Source organism: Scardinius erythrophthalmus (assembly GCF_964197995.2).
Source record: "Scardinius erythrophthalmus genome assembly, chromosome: 10".
NCBI lineage: Eukaryota > Metazoa > Chordata > Actinopteri > Cypriniformes > Leuciscidae > Scardinius > Scardinius erythrophthalmus.
In genome coordinates, this window is record NC_138230.1 from 45,798,600 (window position 1) to 45,814,206 (window position 15,607).

Consider the following 15,607-nt stretch of genomic DNA (forward strand, 5'->3'; position numbering starts at 1 on the left):
TCCTCTCTCCTCCTCATCCTCCTCTTCCTCTCCTCTCTCCTCTTCCTCCTCTTCCTCCTCCTCGTCCTCGTCTCCTCCTCCGCTGGACTACGGGTTGTTTAGTTCACCGCTGGAGCTTCAGACACTGGGAGAACGTGAGTGTGTCTATATTAATCTTAGTGCAGAAAACATGCTGGCTTTACTGTGAAACAATGGCTTCAAAGTGCAGATGCTTGCTGTCATCTCTAATTAAAGAGGACGCATTCATATTGAATGAACACTACGGAAGGAAACTCACACGTGACCTCGTCCTGCTCTTTATTTCTGCGCACAAACAACTATTGAACAGCTTTAGATTATGCAGGACAAAGCTGCCCTGTGTGCTGCCTGCTGAAAAACCATTTGGACTGAATGAGACTCTCTCCAGATCCTCTGCTTTTGCTCGTGACAGCTTAGGCTTTTTCACAAACGCAAAATCCTTCGCTAAGTTGAAAATGGTTAATAGATAATAGGGATTTTTTTCACAAATCAGACCTTTAAAAAATTATTAAAAATGATTTTCGATTATAATCAACAAAATCTACATATTATAATAATAATTAATATTATTATTATTATTTATTTATTATATTTACTAGTTATATTATAACTTATTATGACTTTTAACGTGTTATAATTAGGACTGACAGCTGATTTACATTGGAATAATATTTCACTGTTTTTACTGTATTTTTGATTGAATAAATGAGCAGTAGAGACTTCTTTAAAAAAACATTAAATAATCTTATCAACCCTAAACCTTTAATAAGTAGTTTATTTAACTTTGAACTTTTATTTTTAGTATTTATTTAACATATACATCTATATAAATGTATAAATAAAGACTCACTTGCACAAAAAATGACAGATTCATTTTTAAAAATGACAATGTTTTGCTTTTGGGTAATATTTCATTTGTTGAATTTCAATGATAATGCAAAAAAACATTTCTTAAATCTCCCATCAGGGTTTGACTTTAAGATATACTTAAAAGAATTCCCATAAGAGGCTTTTCCTCCATTATTTACTGATGCACAACTAGGGATCATCTTTGCATTTGAAAGCCAAAGTGTTTTAGTAACTGTAATGTAAATAGTGTCTCTGTGTCCAGATGGATGGAGTGGGAACATTCGGAGAGAAGTCGCAACTTTTTAACTCACAAAAAATGTATTCCCATTAGGATCCTATCAAAATAAATAAGGAAGGACTTCAAAGATCAATCTTCTTGTCAAGCTCCAGTGCCTTTAGAGGACTGGTAATGACCTGTGCCATCATGAATACTAACACAATCTTCTGTTTATCTTTGTGTGCAGTGGCTCTGGCCTCCAGTGAACAGAGTCCAGTGGTGATCATCGTGGTTGTTTCTCTGGCCGCTCTCATCATGTTACTCACTCTCGGAGTTGGATTGCTCATCTGGAAAAGGTAAGCATATAACCATAACTATATCAGTGTCACACCAAGAACCATAACTATAACCATAACTATATCAGTGTCACACCAAGAACCATAACTATATATTTGCCAGCAGCCATATCACCCTGTAGCCCAAGACTGGTTGCCCACTGAAGCTAAGCAGGGTTGAGCCTGGTTAGTACCTGCATGGGAGACCTCCTGAGAAAACCAGGTTGCTGCTGGAGGAGGTGTTAGTGAGGCCAGTAGGGGGTGCTCACCCTGTGGTCTGTGTGGGTCCTAATGCCCCAGTATAGTGATGGGGACACTATACTATCAAAAAGCACCGTCCTTTGGATGAGACGTTAAACCGAGGTCCTGACTCTCTGTGGTCATTAAAAATCCCATCCTGGCCAAATTTGCCCATTGGCCTCTATCTATCATCACCAAGAACCATAACTATAACAATAACTATATCAGTGTCACACCAAGAACCATAACTATAACCATAACTATATCAGCGTTCACACCAAGAACCATAACTATAACCATAACTATATCCGTGTCACACCAAGAACCATAACTATAACCATAACTATATCAGCGTTCACAACAGGAACCATAACTATAACTACATCAGCGTTCACAACAAGAACCATAACTATAACCATAACTATATCAGTGTCACACCAAGAACCATAACTATAACCATAACTATATCAGTGTTCACAACAAGAACCATAACTATAACGATAACTATAGAATATATAGAAATATTTTTTTTTTTATTAATTTGAGTTTATTATATTAACCTGTTAACCGTTGCCAGTGCGCCCGCGCACTGAAGCGTTTTTTATTTATTTAATTCAAAATTACTATCAGATTTAATGTTATACCTTGACAAACTATACATAATTAAAAAGATATAATACTCAAGTTTCAGTATTTGACCACTATTGTATTCTGAGAAACGCATAGTGACAGTTATGTCTTAATTTGTGTCAGGAGTTATGAAATGATAAAATGAGTCGATACCTTTAATATGAATTATGCGCGTCAGCCGCTTTCATTCATAAAAAACTCTGTGCTGTCGTCATGACAGCGATACACAAAACAACGTCTCTCAGGGCTTTAGCTCAAAACTGTGCAGATTTGGAGAAATATTGATAGATTCTCATAGATTTACATCATATTTCTATAGACAGGAATAATATTTATTGAATTTATACCCAAATGCGTCGATGTAATCTTTATGAGCGTTTGGTACTCTGATACTGTGTTTTCAATTCATACCAATAGCCTGAGGGCGCTATATGCACAATAATAGTCCATATATAGAACATGAAGAAGAGCCATGATCATGTGACATTCCAGGACGTCACTGATACACACAAAGCTACAGAGATCGCGCTGTAACATGCAGATAAAGATGTTTTGAAGACAATAAACATGATTGCAATGATATTTGAGTTACCTGTGTTTTTCAAGCCATGCCAGGTATTTTCATAATAATAGATTATATTTATAATGTAATGCTAGTCTATATAGACTATCATTGTGCAGAATACTATACCAATAGTATATTTTCTGTCTGATTTTTTTATCTGAAGCCAAATTAGATCACAGAAGATTATTTAAAATACTCGACTTGCGTTATAAAGTAAGTTTGGAGCACAAACATGGTTTTAATCTCATAAATTGTCGTGTATTGATGGTGTGCTAAGCTAACATGTTACAAGCAAAAACTCACAGGGACACAATGGTTTGTGATGGTGGTGTGTGTGTGTGCGTGTGTGTGTGTGTGTGTGTGTGTGTGTGCGTGCGTGCGTGTGTGTGTGTGTGCGCATGTGCGTGTGCGTTTGAGTGTGCGTGCGTGCGTGCGTGTTTTGCGCAGCTTAGCTCAGGTGTGACGCTGGAATGGATCTACGGCAGACAGAAAACACACGCTCCTGTAGCTCTACATTAATCAGTCTGATGAGAATGGATTATATTGAGCCGCTGTGAAATTCTTCTCATTCATTCTCAACCACACACAACGGATCCTGTCAATCACACACACACACACACACGCAATCCCTTTCATATGCAGCCATAAAACTTCATCATCAGCTCACACACTCACATTTGTCGTCTAACACACTGAAGAGAGCATATAGTCTCTGATAAAGTGGTTTACACTGATGAACGGTGTGTGTGAGACGCAGGCACACATCAGGTGTGAAGCGCTATTGGACAAATAGAAATGTTGCACACCTCGGTCTGTAGAAAAGCAAAACACTGTGAAACAGCCCAAGATGTCAGTCTGCATGAAGATAAAACACTGACAGTACACTGACTTAACGCCACAATATGCAACAATTAATAATTGGCATGTGATGTAATTGATTTGTTTGATAGCTTTAGTTTCTACACAAACACATTTTTGCACATCTGAATCTTTAAACACCAGCAGTTCTCTCGCGTTTGTTTTTGTAGATGCATTTTGTTCCAAAAAGCTCTGAAATCTGGGTCCTGGTTTTTTTTTTTTTTTTTTTTTTTTTGCTCATTCTATTTCAGAAATAACATCTTTTATTATTAATAATACTTATTTACTGACACAGTCAGCGGATTATTGCACCTTATGTACTTTTAATATTCTTGCATCATCTGGAGCCGCTGGCCTGTGTGTCTGCGACTGTGCTTGAGATTAAATACTAGCATAATGCATAATATTGTAAAAAATAGTATGTGAAAGTGCACAGTAGTGTAACAGTCGGGTTCTGGTTCATTTTTCTCCATAAGGAACCCTACGAGTTCAATTAAACCATTAAAATATGAGGAAAATATAATTTTTTTTAAATATGCGGGAAGAACAAAACACTAAACTTTGTTAGGGTATTGATTATTTAACTAAATTATTTGGCAAAACAGGCAAACTACAGCTTCAGGTTTTATATTACTATGCAAAATAATGCATAGAAAAACAAAAAGCTCACAAGAAAAAGCAAACACTGACTACTACATAATCACATATTAATATTTCATTAGTTCTCTCTTGTTTTCTCATGTTCATAATTTCTTTGTGTAACAGCCTGGACAAAAATTAGGTCGGCACAAATTGGCATGTTTCATAAATATGCTAAATCAAAGTTTGTAATAAGTTGTACTTTTAAAAAAAAAATACTTCTGGACCCACATTATATACAACAAGAAACATTTAAAATAATGCTATTTTCATGTTATCCAGTTTTCATTTTCACTGGAATATATGTGGTTATTTACTGGTAATATTTTGTGTAAAATGTCTTGTCAGTCCAATCAGTCTCAGCTATTCCTGTATTCAGTGCTGAAGTTTCAGATTTATTTTAAGTCTGTATTTAAAGATTTCTGCGTCTCGGACCTGATGACAATAAGAATCTCCTGCAGAGTATTTTCATCCACACACACTCTCTTCTCTTCACTCCTTTATCTCTTCTCTTCTCTCCTCTTCACTCCTTCATCTTTTCTCTTCACTCCTTAATCTCTTCTCTTCACTCCTTCTTCTCTTCTCTTCACTCCTTAATCTCTTCTCTCGTCATCTCTTCCCTTCTCTTCACTCCTTCATCTCTTCTCTTCACTCCTTAATCTCTTCTCTCATCATCTCTTCACTCCTCTTCACTCCTTAATCTCTTCTCTCATCATCTCTTCTCTCCTCTTCACTCCTGCAGAGTGTTTTCATCCACACACACTCTCACCTTCACTCCTTCATCTCTTCTCTTCTCTCCTCTTCACTCCTTCATATCTTCTCTTCTCTTCACTCCTTCATCTCTTCTCTTCTCTCCTCTTCACTCCTTCATATCTTCTCTTCTCTCCTCTTCACTCCTTCATCTCTTCTCTCCTCTTCACTCCTTCATCTTTTCTCTTCACTCCTTAATCTCTTCTCTTCACTCCTTAATCTCTCCTCTTCACTCCTTAATATCTTCTCTCATCATCTCTTCTCTCCTCTTCACTCCTTAATCTCTTCTCTCATCATCTCTTCTCTCCTCTTCACTTCTTAATCTCTCCTCTTCACTCCTTCATCTCTTCTCTTCACTCCTTAATCTCTTCTCTCATCATCTCTTCTCTTCACTCCTTCATCTCTTCTCTTCACTCCTTAATCTCTTTTCTCATCATCTCTTCCCTTCTCTTCACTCCATCTCATCATCTCCTCTTCACTCCCTCATCTCTTCTCCTTTCTTCTCTCCTCTTCACTCCTTCATCTATTCTCTCTTCTCTTCTCTCCTCTTCACTCCTTCATCTCTTCTCTTCACTCCTTAATCTTCTCTTCTATTCTCTTCTTCGTCTTTACTCTTCACTTCTTTTCTTTTATCCTCTTTCACTCCATCTCTTCTCCTTTCTTCTCTCTTCTTTCCTCTTCACTCCTTCATCTCTTCTCTCCTCTTCGCTCCTTCATCTCTTCTCCTTTCTTCTCCTCTCTTCTCTTCTCCTTTCTTCTCCTCTCTTCTCTCCTCTTCACTTCTCCATCTCTTCTCTCCTCTTCACTGCTTCATCTCCTCTTCACTCCTTAATCTTCTCTTCTATTCTCTCCTCTTCTCTTCTTCATCTCTTTTCTTCTTGTCTCTTCTCTTCACTCTTTAATCTTCTCTTCACTCCTTCTCTTCTCTTCACTCCTTCTTCTCTTCTCTCCTTCTTTTCTTCTATCCTCTCCTCGTCTCTGGATGCAGACCAAAAATGCTCTCTATTGTACTCCTCCTTTTTAAGGGTTATTTGCCCTAGTATTTTTCTCTTAAAACAATTCACATGAAAATTAACATTTTGTCATTGTCAGTTTTAAAAGACGTTCGGGTCACCTTTATCAAGTCACTACAGTGTTTCAAAACAGCTTTACAGAGATAACAGGAAAATATGCAACAAAGTTTGTTTCTAGAAGAAAATAGCGGCACAGTTCAGCTTTGTTTCATTGATGTTTCATTTTTGTTGTTAAAAAAGGTAATTAATTTATATATAAATGTATAGAAAAATATATACTATGTATGTATATATACAAATTCGTACAATTTGTCTAAACCCACGTGATGGTGTAGGTTTAGGGGCGGGGTCAGGGGTAGGTCATTCGTACGAACTCATATGAATTTGGCAACTTGTAAAATATGTACGATTTAGCAAAAATCTTATGAATTTGTACGAGTTAGGTCGTATAAATTCATACGAATTAGCCACCTCGTAAAATTTGTATGAATTGCCGTGAGATCGGGTTGAATGACCCAACAGTGAGGCCCTCCTCCTTCTCTTCTTTAGTGGTTTCTCCAGATCCTCCAGTGTATCTCGTACTCGTGTGGTTCTGCTCTCCTCCTCTTCTCCTCCTCCTCCTCATCCTCCTCTTCCTCACTCCAGGTACAGGCATGCCTGAGTTTCTCCTCCTTCTCTCGCTTGTGCCGTCTTTCACGTTTCCTAACAGAGGCCCTGTTTACACCTGCTATTACCACCCGTCTCATGAACTCAAAATAATCCCTTAACCACTCTATCATGGCAAATGCTTTTAAAAGTAATTACTACATTTCCATGCAAAGCAACCATGAGCTCAGGAAAGGTGCTGTAATTTTTTGTGTTTATTTGTTTGTTTGTTTTTGTATGTATGTATGAATGCGGCAGAAGTTTTGAGAGTGTGTGAGTGAGTGTGTGAGTGTGTGTGTGTGAGTGAGTGAGTGAGTGAGTGAGTGAGTGTGTAAGTGTGTAAGTGTGAGTGAGAGTGAGTGACTGAGTGTGTGAGTGACTGAGTGTGACAGAGAGAGTGTGTGTGTGTGTGTGTGTGTGTGTGTGTGTGTGAGTGAGTGACTGAGTGTGTGTGTGAGTGTGTGAGTGACTGAGTGTGACAGAGAGAGTGTGTGTGAGTGAGTGAGAGTGTGTGTGCCTCTATTCAATTCAATTCAGAAAGCTTTATTGGCATTAGAACATGCTTTATAAAGCATTAGAACAACATTGAAAAAGATTTAGAACATTAAGTACTGAAAATAATAATTAAATAAAATAAAAAAGACAATATTATATATATTTATGTCAAGATATAGCAAAAAATAATGATAACATAAAACAATAATAATAATAAAATAAATAAAGAATAATAACTAAAATAAAAAAAGAATTATAACACAGAAATCATGTAAAAAAGAAAAATTACTTTATTCTCTAAAAAAATATTCTCTAATCCCTCCTGCGGTGCATGTCTTCTCCAGTGTCTCCGTCACATTAATCCACAATGTAAAATCGGCTGAATGCCATCGGATCATGCGGCGCCTGATTCTTCACACACACTCACACACACACACATACACTCAATCTCTCTCTCTCTCTCTCTCTCTCTCTCTCTCTCACACACTCACACACACATACACACACTCAATCTCTCTCTCTCTCTCTCTCTCTCTCTCTCTCTCTCACACACACACACACACACTATGACTGTCAGATCCGCGGTTCACCAGGAAATCTCTGCATTTACACCGTGACCTGAGATAAAATCTCATAATGATTTTAACTGAAGAGTGATGTTGTTATCTTAAACGGATAGTTCACCCCAAAATTATAGTTTTCTCATTTTGTTGGTCACTTAATCAGACATTCAGATTTTTACACTGGTTGATTTACAAAACCATTCTGAACTGATATGGTTCTCAAGATCATCTCACTGGAATGGACGATTTTCTTTAAATTAATTTTTTTATTTGGTTTGTTTCTCACACAAATCTATCATACGTCTTCAAAAGACAGAAATATAGTTCACTGCAATAAATGATGTTCTTCTTGCTTTTTATTAGATGTTTATTAGATTTAAGAATGTTTAGATATTTGTGCTGGAAAACGTCTCGGTTACTGATGTAACCCTCGTTCCCTGAAGGAGGGAACGGGAGACGTAACGTCGACGTGACGACGTAATTGGGATCACTTCAGGGAGCCCTATCAACTTCGAGTGTCTACAGAACGAGCCAATGAACGTTGGCGTGCGTGAATCGCGTCACGCGCCCCGCCCCGCCGCGCGGGTATAAACAGGAAGCGGGCGCACGCACACATTGTTTTTCGCTGAGGAGCCGAGATTTGTGACGGCCATGCAGCGATGGTCAGCAACGGTGGCGACGGGACGTTACGTCTCCCGTTCCCTCCTTCAGGGAACGAGGGTTACATCAGTAACCGAGACGTTCCCTTTCAGTCGCTCACGTTCGACGTAACGTCGACGTGACGACGTAATTGGGATCCCATGGAAAACGCCACGGTTGCTGCCACATCCAGCGCCCTACGCAAGACTCTCAGACCCCCAACTGCTGGGGCGGAAGACCTGCGTAGAGGGAGTTCAACTGCTGTTCCATTATACCCCACACAGCGGAACTCTTGGATAACACTGGGAAAGCATACCTCTCCAGGGGAAGAACGCTGCGGAGCCACATCCTGCCCGAAGGGAGGTAACATGTGGAGAATACACATATGGACTAGCCGAGGGGGCAGTGCGACATATGGAATGTCACTGGGGTGGCTCCACCCGAAGGGGGAGACACACCGGACAGTGACGGCAGAGCAGACTCTGCCAAGGGAAGACACGGGCTCACCGCAGGGAGCTGGTCGTGGAAGAATACACATATGGGATCGCCGCAGGGATTACCACATATGGAACCCAGCCTAGCACAAGTTACACAAGCATACGAGCACTAGGCCTGGCGTCGGACGCTCCGCAACGTCCGACTGCCGAAGGGGTGCGGAGGAACTCACAGGGTTCGCCAAAGGGGAACTCGACTGGAGTAAAAAGCGCACGTATCCGTTCCTAGGAAGGGAGTGGCGCAGCAAGCCGACACTAGAGCGGGAACTTCGGTGTTACCGGCTAGTAGAAGCGAGCACACAGGAAGAAACCGGCTCAACACGTAAGCTATAAAACCTAGCGAACGTGTTAGGTGTCGCCCAGCCCGCAGCTCTACAGATGTCTGTCAGCGAGGCGCCGTGAGCCAGCGCCCAGGAAGAAGCGACACTTCTAGTGGAGTGGGCTTTCAACCCAGGCGGGCAGGGCACGCCTTGGGCTTCGTAAGCCAAGGCGATGGCATCCACTATCCAGTGGGCCATCCTCTGCTTGGAGACAGCCTTCCCTTTCTGCTGGCCTCCGTAACAGACGAAGAGCTGATCTGAGGTCCTGAGGCTTTGCGTTCTGTCCACGTACAGACGCAGAGCGCGAACGGGACAGAGAAAAGCCAGGGCTGGGTCTGCCTCCTCCGAAGGCAGCGCTTGCAGGTTCACTACCTGGTCCCGGAAGGGAGTGGTAGGAACCTTGGGCACGTATCCGGGCCGGGGTCTCAGGATGACGTGAGAGTTATCCGGGCCGAATTCTAGGCACGATTCGTCGACCGAAAATGCATGCAGGTCCCCTACCCTCTTGATAGAGGCCAATGCAACCAGGAGTACTGTCTTACAGGACAGAATTTTTAACTCAGCTGATTGCAGAGGCTCAAAGGGTGGTCTCTGAAGTGCCGAAAGGACCAGAGACAAGTCCCAAGAGGGTATAGAGAGTGGGCGAGGAGGATTCAGTCTCCTCGCTCCCCTCAGGAACCTGACGATCAGGTCATGCTTTCCCAAAGACTTACCATCAACAGCATCGTGATGTGCGGCAATAGCGGCAACATACACTTTAAGGGTGGAGGGAGACAGCCTTCGCTCCAGCCCTTCTTGCAGGAAGGAAAGCACGGCTCTGATCGAGCAAGATCGGGGGTTCTCCTCGTGAGAGGAGCACCAGTCAACGAACAGGTTCCACTTCAACGCATAGAGGCGCCTCGTAGAGGGGGCTCTAGCGGAAGTGATGGTGTCAACTACCGCAGGGGGTAGGTCACCTAGAACCTCCGCGTCCCGTCCAGGGACCAGACATGGAGTTTCCAGAGGTCTGGACGCGGGTGCCATAAGGTGCCCCGTCTCTGAGAGAGCAGGTCTTCTCTCAGAGGAATGGGCCAGGGAGGGGCTGTTGCGAGGAGCACTAGTTCCGGGAACCAGGTCCGGTTGGGCCAATACGGCGCAACTAACAAGACCTGCTCCTCGTCCTCCCTGACTTTGCACAAGGTCTGTGCAAGAAGGCTCACTGGGGGAAACGCATACTTGCGAAGGCCCCGGGGCCAGCTGTGTGCCAGAGCATCCGTGCCGAGGGTCCCCTCGGTCAGAGAATAGAACAACTGGCAATGAGACGTGTCCGGGGCGGCAAACAGATCTACCTGAGCGGTCCCGAAGCGCCTGAAAATCAGCTGGACCACCTGGGGATGGAGTCGCCATTCTCCCGGTAGCACCTGCTGCCGTGAGAGCTCGTCGGCTGCACGGTTGAGCAGGCCCGGAATGTAAATGGCACGAAGCGACCTCAGATGCTTCTGACTCCAGAGGAGGAGATGGCGGGCGAGTTGTGACATGCGGCGGGAACGTAGACCACCTTGGCGGTTGATGTACGCAACGGTCGCAGTGCTGTCCGTACGGACCAGTACGTGCTTGCCTAGTAGCAGCGTTTTGAAACGGCTCAGTGCAAGACGTACTGCTAACAACTCGAGGCAGTTGATGTGCCAATGCAGTTGAGGCCCCGTCCACAGACCTGAAGCTGCATGCCCGTTGTACGTGGCCCCCCAGCCGGTGGTAGAGGCATCCGTGGAGACCACAGAGTGCCTGGACACTTGTTCCAGGGGAACACCTGCCCGCAGGAAGGAAGGGTCCGACCACAAGCTGAGAGTTTGGCGACAGTGCGGAGTCACTTGGACCCGGCACGAGCCGCTCTGCCACGCCCATCTCGGGACTCGATCGTGAAGCCAGTGTTGGAGCGGCCTCATATGAAGCAATCCGAGCGGCGTAACCGCGGCTGCAGATGCCATATGCCCCAGGAGCCTCTGAAACAGTTTCAGTGGTGCCGCTGTTCTGCGTCTGAGCGTGCTCACGCAGTTCAACACTGACTGGACACGGGCCTCGGTGAGGCGCGCTGTCATGTTGATCGAGTCCAACTCCATGCCAAGAAAAGAGATCCTCTGCCCGGGGGTGAGTTTGCTCTTTTCCCAGTTGACCCGAAGCCCTAGGTGGCTGAGGTGACTGAGCACCATGTCCCTGTGTTCGCACAACTGCTCTCTCGACTGGGCCAGAATAAGCCAGTCGTCGAGGTAGTTGAGGATGCGAACACCACGCTCGCACATGGGAGCAATGGCCGCCTCCGCGACTTTCGTGAAGACGCGGGGCGACAGGGCCAGCCCGAAGGGTAAGACCTTGTACTGATATGCCCGTCCCTCGAACGCAAAGCGGAGAAACGGTCTGTGTCGAGGGAGAATCGAGACATGAAAGTACGCGTCCTTCAGGTCGATTGCTGCAAACCAATCTTGGGGACGGATGCATTTGAAAATGCGTTTCTGCGTAAGCATCTTGAACGGTAGCCTGTGAAGGGACCGGTTCAGGACGCGCAGGTCCAAGATTGGTCGTAACCCACCACCTTTCTTGGGTACAATGAAGTACGGGCTGTAGAAGCCGGTCTTCATATCGGCTGGAGGGACCGGCTCGATCGCGTCCTTCGCCAGTAGGACTGCGATCTCTGCCCTGAGCACAGGGGCATTGTCCGCCAGAACACGGGTGAACAGGATGCCCTTGAAAGCAGGGGGGCGCCGGGCGAACTGAATCGCATAGCCGAGTCTGATGGTACGGATGAGCCAGCGAGACGGGCTGGGAAGCGTTAACCAGGCTCCCAGAGACCGAGCAAGCGGGACTAACGGCACCACAGACGTACCCGGGGTGGGGCAGCGCGGCGGAATGCAGGGACCCGACTCGGACGGCACAGCGGCCCGAAGTGGGGTCTGAGTGTGTGGTGCAGCACATACCTGCTTCCGTCGAAGGGCAGAGTGAGTGTGAGGAGGCGAGAGCACGTCCGGAACACAGCCACTGCTGCTCACTGGCGATGAAAGAGGGGCTCGGGAGTGACAAGGCATGGCGGCGTCGTCGACTGCCAAGCGCGCCCTCTTGGGGCCCAGAGGTTTCAGAAATTGCTCTTTTTTTGAAAATGTGGGTACCACTGACCCGTGGGTCAGTGGCGGAACAAAAAGAAAAGGAAACAAAAGATTCTCCGCCCGGCCCTCCACCGGGGGAAGGAGTGGCGCCTTCGCCATCTCCTGAAGAGCAACTTGATCCACCTCCGGGCCGCCCGTCTCAGGGTCGTTTGCACCGTCGCTTGCCTCCTGGTTTGGCAGCGGCCTGGACGGGCGGGATCGGCTTCCTACGGCTTGCTCCGCGCTGAGGCCTGGATGGTTGCTGCTGCTGCTGGGGCTTAGCGGGAGCGGAGGACGCCGCAGAAGGCCGACCTCGGCGACGAGTAGACGGAGGGTCTGCGGCCGGCGGACGGGTGGGAGCAGCAGCGGTCCGCCGGGGCAGGATGTGCCGGATGGCCTCCGTCTGCTTCTGTGCGGCCGAGAACTGTTGGGCAAAGCTCTCGACCGCGTCGCCGAACAACCCAACCTGGGAAAGAGGGGCATCCAGGAACCGATATTTATCGGTGTCCCTCATATCCGCCAGGTTGAGCCAAAGGTGGCGCTCCTGGACCACCAAGGTGGACATCGCCTGACCGACAGAACGTGCGGTTTCCTTCGTCGCCCGGAGGGCGAGGTCGGTTGCCACACGGAGCTCCCGGAGGAGCTCTGGGTCAGAACCACCCTCGTTCATGTCCATGAGCGCCTGGGCCTGGTGGACCTGCAAGAGCGCCATGGCATGGAGGGCGGAAGCAGCCTGTCCACAGGCCTTGTAAGCCTTCGCCGTTAGACCGGACGAAAACTTACAGGCCTTGGACGGGAGGCGTGGATTACCCCGCCAAGAGGAAGCGGACGCCGGACACAGCTGCATCGCGACGGCCCACTCCACCGGGGGGATATCCACATACCCCTTAGCTGCCCCGCCGTCGAGGGTGGCGAGGGGTGAGGAGCCACTAGAACGGCTTCGGGCACTATACGGTGCCTTCCACGTCCTAGAAAGCTCCTCATGCACTTCCGGAAAGAAAGGTACCGGGGCGGCGCACTGAGAACCAGCACGGCCCGCCCCGAGAAACCAATCGTCCAACCGAGAAGGTTCGGGACGTGGTGGAGGATTCCACGCAAGCCCGACCTTCTCGGCGGCCCGGGAAAGCATAGCAGTCCATTCTGGATCCGGCTCGGACAACGCTACACACCCCGAGGGGGGCAACGCAGCCGAGTCGTCATTTCCAGAGGACAGCTCCCCCTCCGATGCTGCGATCGACATCTGGTCATCAGCCGGAGCCCCAAAGGAAACGGTTGGCCGTTCCGGAGAAGGACCAAGACGTTCACTAAGGAGCCCCAATGGCGACAGCGCTTGTGAGGCGTGAGGGGCCCGCGGAGGATGACTCGACGGGGAAGCCCTCACGGTAATCCTCAGATCACCCTGGTCATGCACCGAAGTAGGTCTATTCTGCGGGGCAGAATAGACACTAGATCGGGGCATAGGCGAGGGGACTGCACCTCCCTTGAGGTAAGCGAGTCTCGATCTAAGCGCTGCGATAGTCATATTCCCGCAATGGGAACATGAACTATCCACAAAAGCTGCCTCAGCGTGTTGAATGCCCAAACACGAGAGGCAACTGCTGTGGCCATCTGCTGGCGCCAGGGAACGACGGCATCCAGAAACGCACAAGCGGAATGACATCTTGAAAAAGACGCAGGGTCACGCTTGTGTTGCTCTTTTAGTAAAAATAAAAAAGGATTTAGAAAACTCTCTTTTGTGTTGAGGCACCCAGGGGTAGCCGCAGTGTGAATGCACACACAGAGGAAACGCCCACCGAACCGACACACACACACACAAACACAAACACAGTGCTGTGAAACAGCAGTTGAGAGCTGCAATGCTCGCGGCCACCGCTGATCGCGCCGTCACACCAACACAGGAACAGAGAGATGATCCTCTTTTTGAAGTCTTCAAAGGCTGATTCTGATAGACAAAAAGTCTCATAGAAACTCGGCTCCGAAGTGAAAGACAATGTGTGCGTGCGCCCGCTTCCTGTTTATACCCGCGCGGCGGGGCGGGGCGCGTGACGCGATTCACGCACGCCAACGTTCATTGGCTCGTTTTGTAGACACTCGAAGTTGATAGGGCTCCCTGAAGTGATCCCAATTACGTCGTCACATCGACGTTACGTCGAACGTGAGCGACTGAAAGGGAACAAGACCGAAATACGAGGCAAATACTAAACTTTTTTTTGCAGTGTCTGGGTCAGTTTTATGGTGAATCTTAAAAGTCCAAGCACATTTAAAAATGTTCATATATAATGACAGATTCTTCATTATTGGGTGACCAGATTCTTTAAACTATTGATTTTGATTAAAAAAATAATAATAATAATTTATCTCAAGGGAAATAATTATCATAAGCAAGTTCAGTCAGTTACAGTTTTGTTTAGAACAGGCATGTTAGAACAATTAATGTTCATAACTTCAATATAGCAGTGGTGTTGTCACTGTAAGTGTTGTGTTGTCCTTTATTCCAGCCGGTCACTGAAGTGTAGTTTTCTTCAGCATGAGTTGTTAGTAATGCCTGTGTTCTTTTTCTGTCCCTCAGACAGTGTGGTTACAGTAAAGCCAGTCAGGAGGGAGACGAGGAGCTCTACTTCCAGTGTGAGTATCACGTGTTTCTGCTTCACACAATACTCTACAGGACTGTTGCTTTACTTCTGGAGGTGGGAATGGATAAAGCTCACCGCAGACTGAGAGATTAGGAGAGAGAGAATCGGTGATAGAGAGATTAAAGTGGCACTGCATTAACGCCTAAGTCTATGTGCGTGCTTTTACATCAGCCTGTCTAATGCTGGAGTCCATTATCATGTGTCACACACTACGGTGATGAAGAGAAGAACGAGTCTCTGAACACACACACACACACACAACATATTCAGTCTCGCAAATTAATGCATTTCAATACATGCACGGATACTTTTAATGGACAAAATGTGTTCAGTCAGGATGAAAGAGAAGTTACGCTGGTCTTTTCTTCCTCGATTGTGTCGTATATCGAGTGAAACGCTGGAACAAGAACAAATGTGGGCGGGGCTTGATTGTGTCTGTGGGTAATTGATTGGATGATTGGATGGTTGTGGTTTGCTATTGGCTGATCTCCTGTGAGTGACAGGTTGCCCCGCCCTCGTCATCAGAGAAGAGAAGAGATGAGGGGAAGTTATTCTGATTCAAGATTATTAAAACAATAATGATGTGCT

General features: G+C 46.2%; 1 protein-coding gene across 1 annotated transcript in view; it reads left to right on the forward strand.

Moving 5' to 3' along the window:
* epha10 (EPH receptor A10) overlaps positions 1-15,607 on the forward strand; it is a 163,189-nt gene that overhangs the window by 130,387 nt on the left and 17,195 nt on the right. Inside the window, exons 7-10 of the mRNA XM_081377482.1 lie at positions 1-134; positions 1,332-1,440; positions 6,664-6,759; positions 14,926-15,011. The exon at positions 1-134 is cut by the window's left edge and continues 137 nt beyond it. Coding sequence (XP_081233608.1) covers positions 1-134; positions 1,332-1,440; positions 6,664-6,759; positions 14,926-15,011 — 425 coding nt within the window. The remainder of the gene's footprint in view (positions 135-1,331; positions 1,441-6,663; positions 6,760-14,925; positions 15,012-15,607) is intronic.